This window comes from Pan troglodytes, chromosome 15 (genome assembly GCF_028858775.2).
Source record: "Pan troglodytes isolate AG18354 chromosome 15, NHGRI_mPanTro3-v2.0_pri, whole genome shotgun sequence".
Classification (NCBI taxonomy): domain Eukaryota; kingdom Metazoa; phylum Chordata; class Mammalia; order Primates; family Hominidae; genus Pan; species Pan troglodytes.
The window spans coordinates 30,837,526-30,852,955 of NC_072413.2; the positions used below are offsets into that span (position 1 = coordinate 30,837,526).

A 15,430-nucleotide genomic window follows, 5' to 3' on the forward strand; every position below is an offset into this window, starting at 1 on the left:
TTCATTGACAATTTTGTTAATGTGTCTGCTCGTCTGCCTTCTCAGAGGCTCATTGTGAATTCCTTAGTTGATATTATTAATGGTTAATGGGTATACCTGAAAATCAAGCAATATTGTACCATTTGGGTAATAGTTATGTTAAATGGTTCTTTTCTACAGCATCGAGCTTATCAGATTATCTTTTTCCTAATAATGAATACCTCATCTTTTCCAATTTCCTAATCAAATGCTTCCATGTCATCTTGAAGCAGAGCCAGTTCCAGCTGCATCTATTCTATACTCTTGGCTTCAATTATATCAAATTATTCAACCTACTTACGGTTCCTTAGATTCCCATTTGCTCTGAGACATAGACATCATGCACCTCTTTGGAAGCTCATGATTGCCAACTATTCAAAACAGGTCTATTGTAAGTAAACAGTGAATCAAAGAGAGCCCTAGGCTAAATTTACAGTTATGAGAAAATTTCTACAATAAGTTTCTTCCTAAATATTGGTGCTCTTGGGTGATCTTAAGTGTTCTCTTTACCCTGTCCCTGCTCCCTAAAACACACATGTATCTCATTCTGCATGGCATTGCTTCAGAGTTGAGGATGTCCGTGGCAGTGGCAAAAAGTAAGTGCAGGCACGTTTTGACTATAAAATAACAAGCATTTAATTTTTCATAGATAATATATAGTTTGGATTGATCAGAAGTATGAGGCTTCCCATACATTGCCATATTTTATTTTATTCAACCAGATACCTGTGGCTAAAAGAGGACAGTACAAGAAATAGTGAACAGCCTTGGGGAAACCTGATATTGTCACTTTCTGTTATATTGGCTGCTGAAACTTTATTGTATCTTATGCCTCTAGTCAGATGAAATGATTCATCATTCTGGACTCATCTTTTAATAATGACTTACAATTATAATAACTTATAATTCTTATCTTTATACTTCAAGGCTTGATCTGCATATCTCTATCTCCTTCATTTCTAGGTTCTTTTGATCATTGTTTCAGTATTCTGAACTTTAAAAAGATCCATTTTCTCTGCTAAGAAAAGGAGAGTTCAGACTCACCACTGACCACCCAGGATGACTCAGGCTACACTTCATTCTCTAGTAACATGTTCAGTTGCCCTTTGGGGCCAGAGGCCATGCTTTATATTCCCTAAATCTCTATTGCCCAGCACAGTGTATAGAATGGGCACAGTACATAGTTTCTAAGTGGATGAATGAATGAATACATGGTTTCACAATTTATGATTGATTTACTTCTTTAATGCAAAATCGTATTCTACCTGGAACTGTATCATTTCAAACTTCTATCAAATATTCTTAATACCAAGTACAGTGCAGTGCAGACCTTCTCAATAAATGTTTAGTGAGAGCAAACATATATATTTTGGAGACTTATCATGGAGATGCCAGAATTTGGCCACACAGTATTTCAAAATCCATGCTTGCTCCAATTAGTCAAGAAATGAATTTTCACCCCCCAAATTAACTATTGGGTCAATAGATTGGTTACTGTGATTACTCTCCAGTAATCGCAGAGATGGAAAAATCTTTGGAAAGCCATCTATGTTTCTTGAAATATTTAAATGGAAACCTTCCCCTTCAGAGTGTTATTGTTCAATGGATATCCACAATTCCTGCAAACATCTATTGAAAAACTTGTATGTGACATGAATTGGAGATAAATGTAAAACTGGCAATTTTTCAAATTACTTATAATTTGGTAGCCAAGGATAGAAATAAAGCAGCATATAGTAAGATAAATTTTACAATAGAAGCAGATATAAGGAGCGGAGAGGGGGGAGTAATTAATTCCACATAAAGCATTAGGGAAGGCACCCTGAAAGAAATGGCTCTGAGTTAGATTTCAACTATGACAGCAGTTTTTGTCTTTTGGATAACTATCATGAGTGAAAAATGCCGGATTGTGCTTGGTGTATTTGTTTACAAGGCAGTGTCATATTATAGGGAATAAACTTTTAAAAAGCAAAGATCTGAAAGACATTTAACTCCTCAGTGCAACACCTGAATCTCCCACTATGTTCTTTGTTGTGTGATATCTGAGAAACAGAGCTGAATCAAACCCTACTATATTAATGGATTTATATATGTGCACATAAGGCTAATATGTTTTATGCTGCCAATTTTTTATGGTTTCATAAATAGTGCTATCACTAACATTTCTAAAAAATGAAGAAAAGAGCTCATATGTGCTAGCAGAAATTCAGTATATTTTATAGAACACTGCTACTCTTGATATAGCCTACGGGATGTGACTTTTCATAAAAACCTAATGAATTTCTAGATTTGTCAGCTGTTTCCAAACAGATGCACTCAGCTAATCTAATGGAAACATTTTGAGCCCAGATCCCAAATATCAATAGCTTTTAGTATTGCAAATTAGTTTGTCTATTGGGTAAATTGGGCTGTGTGGTTCTTGATAAAAAGTAGCAAGTAATTTTATATGGATGTTTTATGTGTAACTGCCTTGCCAGGGTTTAATGTTCATATTTTTCCTTGCAGAGTTTTAAGTTGAATGTAGACAGTCATTGTGCTCTCAAGGAAGCTGTGGAGGAGGAAGGACACCAACTTCTTGAGCTTATTGCATCTCACAAAGCAGGTAAATCCTCCTGAAATATTGCAAGTCTTTACGTCTCCAGACTATTAAGAATGAAGAAGCATTGCTGTAAATTACTGCATATATTCACTTCCTTATGTATTATTAATATTTACATTATCAGATTGACCTTCAAGATTTATAAATGTTTCATATACTGCATACAATGCTGTGATACTTATAAGATGAAATACTGCCTCCAAATGGTCTGTTCATTTTATTTTGGGCTGCCGTTCGCCTGAGTTTCAATTGAAATTACCTTCTTAAAAACTTCACATTGACCTGCTTTTTGATGTAGGTGCTCTGGAAATAACATTAAGACAATGAATGAGAACTGTATATATAGTTATAATGCATACGCATTAGGGTACTTATAGATATCATTACAGATATAAGGCAAGCAGTCTAAATTATTTCCCTGCCGCTTCACACACAAGAACATTTTGCATGTTCTTTGCTGGTCTTTGCATTAGCAGAGTTTTTGGCCTTCAACCAATTCTTACCCCAGTATTAATATATTTATAAGGAACAGATTATAAATAAAAAATAGTTTTGTCATTTGGTTATACTTACCCTGATAATAGAAGACTGTAAGACAGGATACTTACAGTTTGGCTCTAGGTTTGAGCTTAGCACAGCTAAATAGGAAAAAGACAGTATTAATTGGATTTGCTAATGTTAAAGACTGCTGTCTTAATTCTGGCCTATTTACTGTATTTCTCATTGAATTGACTTTACCTATTTCCATAGACATTTTTTATCATTATAAAGTCTCTACACAGATACACACAGAGCCTTTTATTTGGAATGTGAAACTGTAATGTTATTAATTTTTATACATTGTGATTTTTGTTCCTCATGTATTTTTTTAAGTCAATATACTGAGTCTAAATCAGTTTCCAAGCCAGTCATCTATGTGGTTATCACATTTTTGTGTCCTTATACCTCATGTTAAGAATTGCCTGTCTCTATTCTGAGTGACAAATGCTGACATGGCAGGTGATGGTAATGGTCATTTAAAAATATTTATATTGTTTAAAATAGCCATCTAATTTACTAAATAAAAATAATGAGTAAAGATTCATTCAGGCCCACAACTTCTGCTTTCCCCTCCTTTTGGAGAAGGACTGAAGGACATGCTGCGGATGATTGCAAGTCAATGGAAGGAGCTGCAGAGGCAAATCAAACGGCAGCACAGCTGGATTCTCAGGGCTCTGGATACCATCAAAGCCGAGATACTGGCTACTGATGTGTCTGTGGAGGATGAGGAAGGGACTGGAAGCCCCAAGGTAAGTGGCTTGAAGTTTGCCTTATTTCCTCTTATTTCTGTCTTCTTTTGAACTAGGCACCACTGAAGTTTTCTTTCCAACCCTAAGGCTTTTTGTTTCTACTGGGTAAACTTTATATCTCTCTCTATATATATAAACAAAATGAAATGCCTTAGTTTAAAACCATAAAGCCTTCAACTTCCAAGTTTTCCAGGAAGAGGTCTTTTTTTGAAAAGTGGCAGGGTAGGTGGGGGACAGTACTTTAAGGGTGAGAGAAAGGGGGACATAAAACATTTAGTAAACAAAACATAAAGCATCTTTAACATGAATAATCAGAATGGTTTTAAATTGTTTTGTCGCAACTATAAATCACTATAATCAGTGCAATCACTCAGCTCTGACATCCATTAGCCGCTTGGTTACAGCAAATTAACAAAGAAGAGAGAAAGTGATTCATTATCTCATTCCTGTTAATGACTATCAGATGCATTGCCTAATTAGGGGATGGTCATTGTATTGGGAAGAAGGTCATATGCTTTGCTACAAATCTTTTTGCTCCAAGTGTAAGTTCTCCATAATGGCACATGCACCGAATACAACAAGTACTTTAAAAATGAGTACTGACGTGTTTTGGTTATTCATTTTAGATGTCCAAAATAACCCATAAAACATATGCAATTGAACTTTAAATGAGGCACCTTTTGATACAGACTGGCACTGTTCTAAAGGTATCTTTGGACTCATAATGTGGAAAATAATGTTATTAATTTGATATTTTCATGTAATCACTCCTTTCTTTTGCATCTGCTCCTTTGTGGAAGTAAACACAGAAAACCAGCCTCATAATAAATCCAGAATAAAACTTATTGTAACATGGGGGAAACATATTTAAGAGTTCATCGTTTTTATTCCTGGCTTGGACGAAGTGAGTAAATCATCATCAAGTCACATTTATTCAGCATCCATGTAGATTGGCATTGTGCTAAATGTATACACAGCAAGTTAAACAAATACTTTGCCCTCTTAGACTCACATTTTTAAATGCAGGCAGAGGAGAAACCCATCCAGCCCTGCAATGTTGAGACCCATGCAGCCAGTGAAAAGCTCAGACAATTTACAGCTTTTGAATCTCAAACAACGCCTTTAACTTATTTGTTGGAAACAGAGGATAGAATGATGAGCTCAGTTTCACTTAAAGAAACCTCCATGAAGAAGGTCGCATTTCAGGAAATACTTGAAGGAAGGAGGAGAGGTGGCTTGGCACATGAGCACATATTTTAGGAAGTGATGTGATGAAAGGATCAAAGCTGGAACTAATAATATGGAATGGAGAGTGTATTCAGCACATTTCTCAGGGCAGACTTGGAGCTATTTTAAGGAGTAGGCTGTAGGGAGAAGTTCACTGGGCTAATGCTTTGGCTGTGTGTGGAAGTAGGGAGAGGAAAGATGATAAGAAATGACACAGTTAAAAACTTGTTGTAGGAGGCTGAGGCAGGAGGATCACTTGAGGTCAGGAGTTTGAGACCAGCCTGGGCAACATAGCAAGACCTTATCTCTGCAAAAAGTGAAAGATGAGCCAGGCGTGGTGGCATGCACCTACAGTCCTAGTTACTCAGGAGGCTGAGGCAGGAGGATTGCTTCAGCCCAGGAGTTTGAGGCTGCAGGGAGCTAGGATCACACCACTGCACTCCAACCTGGGCAACAGAGAGAGATCCTGTCTCTAAAAAACAAGTCAAAAATCTTAATTTTAGCTGGGTATGGTGACATGCGCCTATAATATGAGCTACTCAGGAGGCTGAGTTGGGAAAATCACTTTAAAAAAGCTTCATTGTATTTTGTTTATTTAATAAGAATACACTGAGTGCCTACTTTTTAAAAGCTATCCTGTATTGGCTACATTTTACATGCCAGATGCTGTTCTATAGCACTTCTGTATTATGTCATTTAATTATCATGACAAAATTTTAAGTGGTTCTATTTTAATCCCCGATGGAGAAAAGGGGGGCAAAGCGAGGTTAGGTAACTTCCTTAAGGTCGCACAGCTGCTAAGTAGCAGAGCTGGGAGCCCTTTGATCGCAGAGCCCATGTTCATCACCACCTAGCATACTGCCTTTCACTGGCACTGCTCAGGGCCAAGTGTGGGACCAGGCATTAGAGATGAACAACTGGCTTCCGTGCCTGTCTCATGAAGCTTGTGGTGAAGTGTGAGAAACAGATTTTAATAACCCATGCCTTTACAGATTGTGATGTGCCGTGAAAGGAAAGAAAAGGGAGTCACAAGAGGTTGGGCCAGGAGAAGTGATTTAGATTAGGGTATCAGGGAGGGATTGTCGTTCTGTGAACAGGCCAGTGTTGTTAGAAAGGGAGAAGTGTGCAAGGGAAGCTGGGTGCCCTGTTGTTGGACAAGGGGAGGCTTTTGGAGTAAGAAGAGAAGTGACATGATTGCGTTGCACTATAAAAACCTCTTACTGGCTGTGGTGTGGGACATGAGTGGGTGGGGTGGGATGAGTGGGGCTAGGGTGGGAGTATGCCAAAGTGGACTGCAGAGATGGCACAATGACCTAAATTAATGAAAGAGCTATGTTGAAAATGAGTACATTCACCAGGGCCAGTTTGAAGTGGACACTTTGAAATCACCTTATTGTTTAGGGATGCATTGAGATAGAATGAAGTTGATAACACAGTGAGAAGGAGAAAGTATTATCAAAGGAGAAACATTGTCAGCATTTCTCAAAAAGAGGACCTACCTACCCAGGCTCTTCCTCAGACCATACCAGAACCTCATGGGTGGGGCCCCAGAATCTGCATTCCAATAAGCTCTTGGAGAACCTCTATAATAGGCACCAAGAAGACCCTTTTCCTGCAGGGACTACATGATCCTCACCCAACGTGAATAAGAGAATGTCTGTTGCATTGTTACTTATAATAGCAAACAATTGGCATCAACTGAAATGTTTAAAATAAGAGTGGTTTGATTAAATTATGCTAAATTTCATTCGAATGAAATGTTATGGTTACATAACCATAAAAATAATGTTTTAGAAGAGAATTGGAAATACTGGAGGATACCTATGATATACAATGATATATTTTTGAATATCTTTGAATTTTCCAAACCTCTCAATGAGCAAGAATTATTATAAATAAAAAAATAAGAACACATTTAAAAATATAAGAATTAAAAAGTGATAAGAGGCAAAATAGGTGACATTGAGCTAAGGGACTTGAGATATGAATTTAAATATCAAGAAGAAAAGTAAATATATCTGGTTCTTAATGATTAAGGCGCCTTACTTCTTAAGAGAAAACCAGACAAAAACCCTCCACTTACATTATTCCAAAAGTGAAAATACCTTGAGTCACATCAGCTTACCAAGAATAACATTCGTGCTTTCCTTTTTAATAGTATTTCTATTCTAGAGCATTTTCATGTCACATTATGTGCACAGCATAGTGCATCTAAAAGCAGCTACAAGGAGAGGCTTTTGTAGGTATCTGCAGATGCGGAAGTTGAAGGAGGCTCTGAGAGTTTGAGATCTTGACATGATTGAGCCAGCAAAACTCCAGGCCTCTACCTCCCAACTAGTTCTCTCTCCACAATCTTGGCTGAATTTTCTCTGGAAAAATGAACTCATCCATACTCAAGGATGAATGTGAAATCAATTTAAGACAAAGAAAATATATTTATTAATTTAAGCTTAAGAAACTATGAAAAAATCAGAATGCTCATGCTTTCTATTTGTTTAATGTTTATGAACTGCTTCTTTTACTCCCTTGGGCAAACACATAAAATAATAATATAAAGGCTCAGATTCTGAAGCCAGACTGCTTGAGTTCAGTGATTGGCACTTACTAGCTGTGTGTTCCTGGGAAAATTATTTAACTTCCCTGTGCCTCCGTTTTCTCATTTATAAAATAGAGGTAATGACAATATCTGCCTCAAAGGGTTGTGATACAGATTTAAAAGAGTTGACATACCTAAAGTGCTTTAGAACAGCACCTAGCACATAGTAAATCCTAAGTAGGAGTCAATATACAAGACTTCATTTTCTTATTTTATTTACAGTTCTGGGTACATGTGCGGGATGTGCAAGTTTGTTACATAGGTAAACATGTGCCATAGTGATTTGCTGCACCTATTAACCCATCACCTAGGTATTAAGCCCAGCATGCATTAGCTTTTTTTCCTGATGCTCTCCCCGCACCTGTCCCCTCGCTGACAGGCCCCAGTGTGTGTTGTTTCCCTCCCTGGATCTATGTGTTCACATTGTTCAGCTCCCACTTATAAGTAAGAACATGTGGCGTTTGGTTTTCTGTTCCTGTGTTAGTTTGCTGAGGATAATGGACAAGCCTTCATTTTCTAGAGACAAATAAATAATTTTAATAAATTATAAATAATAGACAAATATTATAATGGATCTGATAAATACTCTGATAGAGATAGGAACAAAGTGCTATGAATACACTGAGAAGGAAATAACTAACCCTACCTTGGGCTATCAAAGAACAATTTACAGGGAGGCATTCTTGTTTTAAATGAAAGGTAGACAGGATTTTTGCCAAGGTGAAAATAATGGGCACAGAGAATAGCATATACAAAGATAGACAGGTGTAAAAACTGTGGTGTGGCTGGAACCTGGGACCTTGTTGCAGATGATGAGTAGGCCAGCCTGCCACAGACTGCACCAAGACATAACAATGTGACAAAAAATGATCCTTAATGATCAGTGATTTGACAATAATTCCTTCTATGTCTCTATTAATATAATCCAAGCCAGAGCGAGGTCTCTATACAGAATAAACCTGAACATACTGTTTAAGCCAAAATTTTTATTGTCATATTGCAATAAATCTAGCAAGCTTAAATAGGTTACCCTGAAGTTCTCCATGACTAAAAGCTGGATTTGGCTTCTTAGTCATTATGTCAGTCCTCTTTCCATGACGTGACCTTGCACAGGTCATGTACAAATTGTGCCATGAAATGCATCTCCAAGCACAGCAGTTATGATCATCTATTTCATCTTAGACCTAAAGAGGAACTAAAATTAAAACCTGATAAAACATAACTCCAGAATTCATCTTAGGTTTACTTCAGAAGCTACTGGGAGCTTGAGAAGCATAATAGAAAATCTAAGGAATATATCTAGGGGGTATTTTTCTTTTTTACCTTGTTTGAGAGACTGCAGAAAAGGACTTGGTTTTAGAAATCTTGTAAAGAAGGAGGATAGGAGGAAATTCAAAGACTCTGGGAAACTTCTCCCCTAGGACTCGGCAGCATACCTTATTTGTTGTATTTCATTTTTTAAAAAAGTGTTTTCCCAGGACTGTGAGATCTTTTATACATGGAAATAGAGAATAGAATTCACCAGTTCTAGAAATAGAGCTTCAGCACTCACATCTAAGAATTGAAAATATGCTTATAATTATATATTTTTACTTTAAGATAGATTGGTGAAAGTTTATCACTTCAGATTAGGCTTTCAGTATGTTCAATTTTTTAATGGTCTACAGCTGGAGGGATTTCAAAACATAGTGAATAACACCTAACAAAAGCTACATTTTTTTGACCTTTCAAGGCAAAAAACAAAAAATCTGAAAGCAAGAAAGCATCTTTAAATTTTATACATTGCCTCCTTTAAAATGTTCTTATCTTCTCTTTCTTTACTTTTCACTTATGAAGCATGCATTATTACAGGTGTCTTATAATGGAGACCAGGATTTCCACATATGACTTATCCAACCTTACATCACTGAAAGCATGCAACAACAGTTCCTTCACCCTTTTTAAAGGAACAGATAAGTTTCCAGAACAAAGAATATTTGAAGATTTTATTGTAAATTCAGAAAACTTTACAGCTACTACGAGGATGACCTAGCCTGAGTCCCAACTAACATCTTCATTTCTTTAGTGAAAGGAGACAGAGAGTTAGCTGCTTTGAACTCTAGGATTGTGCTCATTTTATCTGTCTTCTTTGAGGCTCTTAGATTGAAGTCATCTTCCTTTGGAAATGGATATCAGACTATGAAGGTCATCAATGTTATCTGTTCAACAATAACAGAACAGCAAGCTTAAGGATATTCCTGATATATGTTTGCTCAGCCCTATGAATGAAAGTGTTAGATATTGGCTGAGAATTTACACCTATGTGGCCTTTGACTTGGGTATATTGCTTACAATATACCCAACTGACCTTTATTTAGATGTCAAGAGAGGGAAAGTCTAGTGTTAGCATGTGTTTTTGTTTGTTTGTTTACCAGATGCCCAAGTCTTAACCCAGTATCTATGCTAATGAATTATGGGTAACTTTCTTTAACTGAAGGGGTATAAAGGAGTCGATCTGGGGAGCTTCTTGGCAAGATGTTTTCTCTGTATTTTACGGTATGTCTTGGGTAAGAGTGCAACTGGCTAATATTTTCTTAGAATAGAACTTGATCCTGATTCTTCCACAGCATTGGTGAGACAAAGTATTGGCTCTGCATTCTTTTCTTTTCTGGCTCAGAAGCTTATGTAGTTAGCATGTTCCTTAATATAAGATCTTCCGAAACAGTGCTAATGCAATCAATGGGAACTGCATTTATGTGTCGTCAGTCCCGCATATACTGATGCACACATTTATAAGGAACTGCTTGAGACACTTTGCTGTCTTCCTCATGCAAACAAGAGCACAGGTATATGTTATCGAAAGAAACCAGAAATGATCTAGTAAGATTAAATTGTGCCTAAAGTAATGGAAAGAAAAACAGCAGGCCAAGGCCTGGCCATTATTTATTGAGTGCTGACAGAGAACTCTGCACTCTGCCCAGTGCCAGGCCAGACATGAGAGAAGACATGCTTTTCTGCTTAGTGGTCTTATCATTTCAGTGTAAGCACATAGTGTAACATCTTGTCTAATGTATTTTGGGCTATCTTAGATCTAGAATAATAGATTACCTAAGATTCAGATCATCTTAATTAGGATGTTAGCAGATTGAAATGGAATGGGGTTCTTGATGCAAGCAAATGAGTAGTAAATACATTATCAATTCTACCTCTTCTGTGCAGAAATCTTTCTAAAAGCCAGTATCCGATCTGGTTCCTTTCCTGCTGAACTATATAAAAATAGTCCTGATTTGCAGTACCTAGGGAGAACTCTTTCTTCTACTGTGGATTTTTCAATAGCCCCTTTTTTTCGTTATCAGAAGGGCAACTTTTCTTCAAAAGTATTTTTTGAAAGACAGAAACAAAAGTGAGTTACTTCTTTGAAGATCAGTGTGGTTACTAAGTTTGTTATAGAATCCAATAAAAAATAGTTTCTCTAATCTCCTTGAAGCACTTAAATTTGCATATTATAAGATGTATGGGTGGATCTAAGATGAGGAATTTTTTAATGGTCTGCCACTCTCTTGAGATGACTGAAAAAAATGGTTGGGAAAATAAAAATATACACTAGGTCAAAGGACAGCTAATGTTCTTGGTCTGTAGAGTGTATAAGAGCATAGCAGACCGAGCACGGTGGCTCATGCCTGTAATCCCAGCACTTTGGGAGGCTGAGGTGGGTGGACCATGAGGTCAGGAGTTCAAGACAAGCCTGGCCAATATGGTGAAACCCCCTCTCTACTAAAAATATAAAAAATTAGCCAGGTGTCATGGTGTGTGCCTGTAGTCCCAGCTACTTAGGAGGCTGAGGCAGGAGGATCGCTTGAACCTGGGAGATGGAGTTTGCAATGAGCCGAGATTGTGCCACTGCACTCCAGCCTGAGTGACAGAGCAAGAGTCTGTCTCAAAAAAAAAAAAAAAAAAAAGCATAGCTTATTTTGTTTTTCACACTATACTTCCATTGCTGGTGGCCTTGAGAATAGAAACATTTGGCTCAGCAAGAATCTGGGAGTAAAATTCTTTGGTGTCTCTAATCAACACAGGGAAAAGTCATTGACAGGAATAGGTAGCTTACTTTTTTCCTGTTTAGTCCAAGAATGCCTAATCTCTGAATCTGCAATAACTAAAGTTGAAAAGATGCTTGGTATTGTTTACAAACTTACAGTCTGTGGAAAGCAGCCATTTTTATTGGCAGATCTCACATTTTGTACCTCAGTCTGATCAATTTTAAATATAATATAGAGTAAACACATTAGAAGCATTTTGTGCTATGTAGTGGAGGTCAAACATTTTAAAAATCTATTAATATAAGTATTTAAGCACAAAAAAAGAAGGCAAAATACAGAATTGCTTCTAAAAAACACTTTAAAACTAATAAGTAAATTCTTTGAAAGTGTGAAACAATTACCTCAGTGTGTGACTTACACTTTTTCCTGGAATGTGTTGTTTCTGGCAGGGGAGCAGGCTGAGCTGGGGAGAGCCCTGCCTGCTAAAGGGATTACTCCGCTCTGGCTTTTGTGTTTATTGAGTCACCTAGGCCTTCTTATTAAATGGCAGCTTTCAAATGTACACACACCTGCACTCAGCACCCTAAATACTCCAAATGCTTGTTTAACTTTTCTCACACCCAGAGTACCTCTCCCATCTAGTGTAGTCAAATGGCATTGAGTTGTCCACATTTTGCTTGTTCTTTCTCTTTGGAATTCAGTTGGAATATACCCATTTATGTGGTTGTGATGCTGCCAGAGACAGAGTGTTTTTTAAGATACTGTACTGCTCTTTGCTCTGTACTCAGAGAACATTCCCAGTCTTAGCTCCCACTGTGCCTAAATGAAGGTTTATGTTTCTCAGGAAACATTAACTAGATTGGAGGTCCTGCCGGGCAGAGCTCAGGGACCATCTCACTGCAGGTTCCAGGCCATTTTGCATTGGATTGGGGCAGTGGCTTCTCATTTTTATACTTATTTGGCCTGCAGAGGCCAACACTTGTTTAGCATTGCCTCCTGCAGAGCTCAGCAAGGTTGTGGACCTCCCTGAGTGAGAAGAGGGAGAGGGAAAAAAGGAAGCCTAAATCAAGACACTAAGACAAACGAAAAGAGAGACTAGAAAGAAGAGAGTGAAGGAACAGAGGAGCAAGATTAAAGAACGAAGCATGTGTCCAGTGAAATGTGGTAGAAGCTAAAAAACATTGCCTCAGCTGTCTTTAGAGGCATTGGTTCCACAGGCTGCCCAAGTCTGTTTCATGGACCTTAGTGTATTCATGAGGTCTCTCTCTCTCTGACACACACACACACACACACACACACACACACACACACACACGTTCATTCCTTTCTCAGTCTCTGGAAATCAAAAGCAGAAAAACTTTCTTTACTTTTGACATCTTAGATATTATTGTGTAACCATTGTGTGTGGGTGTGTTTATATAACATATTCTATTAATGCGGTTAGCACTCACAACGGGCTTACTATAGTTTAGGTTCATGTAAAGCCTTTTACCTGGGTGTGCTTGTTCATTCTTCCCAACAATGCCAGGAGTCCTAACTCCTATTATTACTTTCCCTTTACTGACAAAAAAACTTAGGTTCCAAACGGATTAGATAATCATTGAGAGAGCCTTCTTAGACACACTCCATAACAAGGGAAAGGACAAACTTCTTAGCCCATCATTTGATTCTAGCTGCTTAGTTAAGATTTGTGTCAATGTTTTATTTCTTCTAGTTTACCCACCCTTTTCCAAACGTATTTTTCCTTTTCTTTGTTCTTTGCTCTTGCTCATGGCTTTTCTCATTCCCTCCATCTATACTGCTTTTATTCATCCTTAGAATAGATAAATATTTAAAATGTAACTACAACATGATGATGTAGCTCTGGACAGGATACTGTACCTCTCCTTGCTCACTGCCTAGCAGTGGAGACAGATATGCACAAATGTAGTTCTAAATTAAGGCAGACTGTGCGATAAATACAAGAGATACAGAAACTGGGAGAGGGAACATTATTTCAATCTGATGGGCCCTGGGAAGGCCTAAGAGAAGATGGATTTTGTGGAGGTCTCTAATATTCGGCTAAATTGGTAATAGAAAGATGTTGGAAGGAGAGCATTCCTGACATAGGAAATAGCATGGTCAAAAGTATGGAAAAGGGAAAATATGAGGGACATCAAAAGTGAACAGTGAATAGTTTGGCTTTTTGAGCATACAGTATCCATGTGTTTATAAGCAAGAGATGAGGACTTAGTGAAAGATAGATACTGAAAAAGTTTGACCTATATACTGGACAGCTTTGGATATCAGGCTGAAGAGTTATGTTTTACTGGTGTGCCCTGTGTGTTTTTAATGATTGAATTTGGTCATAGAAAACAGATGGCAAAGGCAGGATGAAAGAGGAAGAACTGAAAGTCAAGACAATGAATTAGGAAACTACTACAATAATGAAAGGCAGGCCAAGGCAAAGCAGTGGCTGTGCTCTAATATAAGGAAAAAAGTAAGAGTGATAGTCTGGAAGAAGAAATAATAGGATTTGGTATCTAGGGGATGGAGCCTGAGGGAAGGGTTAACGATGACTTAAAGGAATTGAGCATGAGCAGTTAGGAGAATGGTATTACCATTAACTGAGGTTGGACACATTATGATAAGGAATAGCTTTGAAAGGGAAGATAATTAACTCTGTTTAGTACAGTGACCTTGATGCACAATTAATAAGAATATCTAGGTGTGTAACCTGGGCATAGATATTTTTGTAACCTCCCCAGGTGATTCTAAAGTACAGGAAAGTTTGAGAACAAAGATTTAGTAAGGAGGAGAAACCTGAAAATCAACTCTGTGTTCTTGTGTAACAAGAATGCAAGCCTGAAGCTCAGAGTAGAGGTCAATGTTAAGGATGTAGGTTTGGTAGTCCAAATAGAAATAATAGCTGTAACCTTGGAAGTGATTTTAACAAGAGACTATTGTGTGAGAATAAAGTAGATGTGCAATAGAACTTTAAGGAAAGCCTAGGGTAATTGAGAGCCAGGATACCATACTAAAGTTGGGGATTAAGTGAGAATCTACAACCTGAGGAGTGAAACTTTCAGGCCCTGCTGCCCAGAATGCTGGCAGCTGGGGAATAGTATTATAGCAGGTCAAAGGAACTTTTCATGGAGCGAGAGTGAACTTAGCATGTTTATAGACTGAAGAACAGGACTAGTGAAAAAGGGACACTTGAAGAAGATAGTTTCAGGGACAAGAAAGATGAATAGTTATTGCTACAATGATTCAGACAAGGAAAGGAAGTGAATCAGTGGATCTGTGATTTTCAGGAAAGGAGGATACATCTTCTGAGTTAGGACAGAGAGAGGGAAGGAAGCCAAAGAATTTAGAATGAAGACAAACTCAATGAGATTAGTCAGTGGAGCAATTATTTGAATAGAGGGAGGGTTGAAGCTGAGGAGGGACTAGAGAACAGAGTAGGAGTCAAATCCTATCCTCTCAAAAGAGATTTCCTAAAATTTTCCAGTCCTGTGTGATCACTGTGCCCTCTAAACTTCTCATTTACTGTTTGTACCTTACATTTGGTGATTAATCTCACACAGCCTTGTAAAACACCATTTTCATTGTGGTTTTGAACTTCCGTTTATATCTTTTATAATTAACTTTTCAAGTGATTACCATCCATCATGACCGCAAACTCCTTGGGGCAGCAACTACC

General features: G+C 37.7%; 1 protein-coding gene across 8 annotated transcripts in view; it reads left to right on the plus strand.

The window, feature by feature from the left end:
- AKAP6 (A-kinase anchoring protein 6) overlaps positions 1 to 15,430 on the plus strand; it is a 622,676-nt gene that overhangs the window by 386,547 nt on the left and 220,699 nt on the right. For 5 of the 8 annotated variants that reach the window (XM_016925975.4, XM_054666459.2, XM_016925974.4 and 2 more), the window contains 2 exons: positions 2,524 to 2,620; positions 3,740 to 3,906. In XM_016925975.4, coding sequence (XP_016781464.3) covers positions 2,524 to 2,620; positions 3,740 to 3,906 — 264 coding nt within the window. The remainder of the gene's footprint in view (positions 1 to 2,523; positions 2,621 to 3,739; positions 3,907 to 15,430) is intronic. The other 3 variants (XM_509893.8, XM_054666458.2, XM_054666460.2) reach the window with 1 other exon arrangement.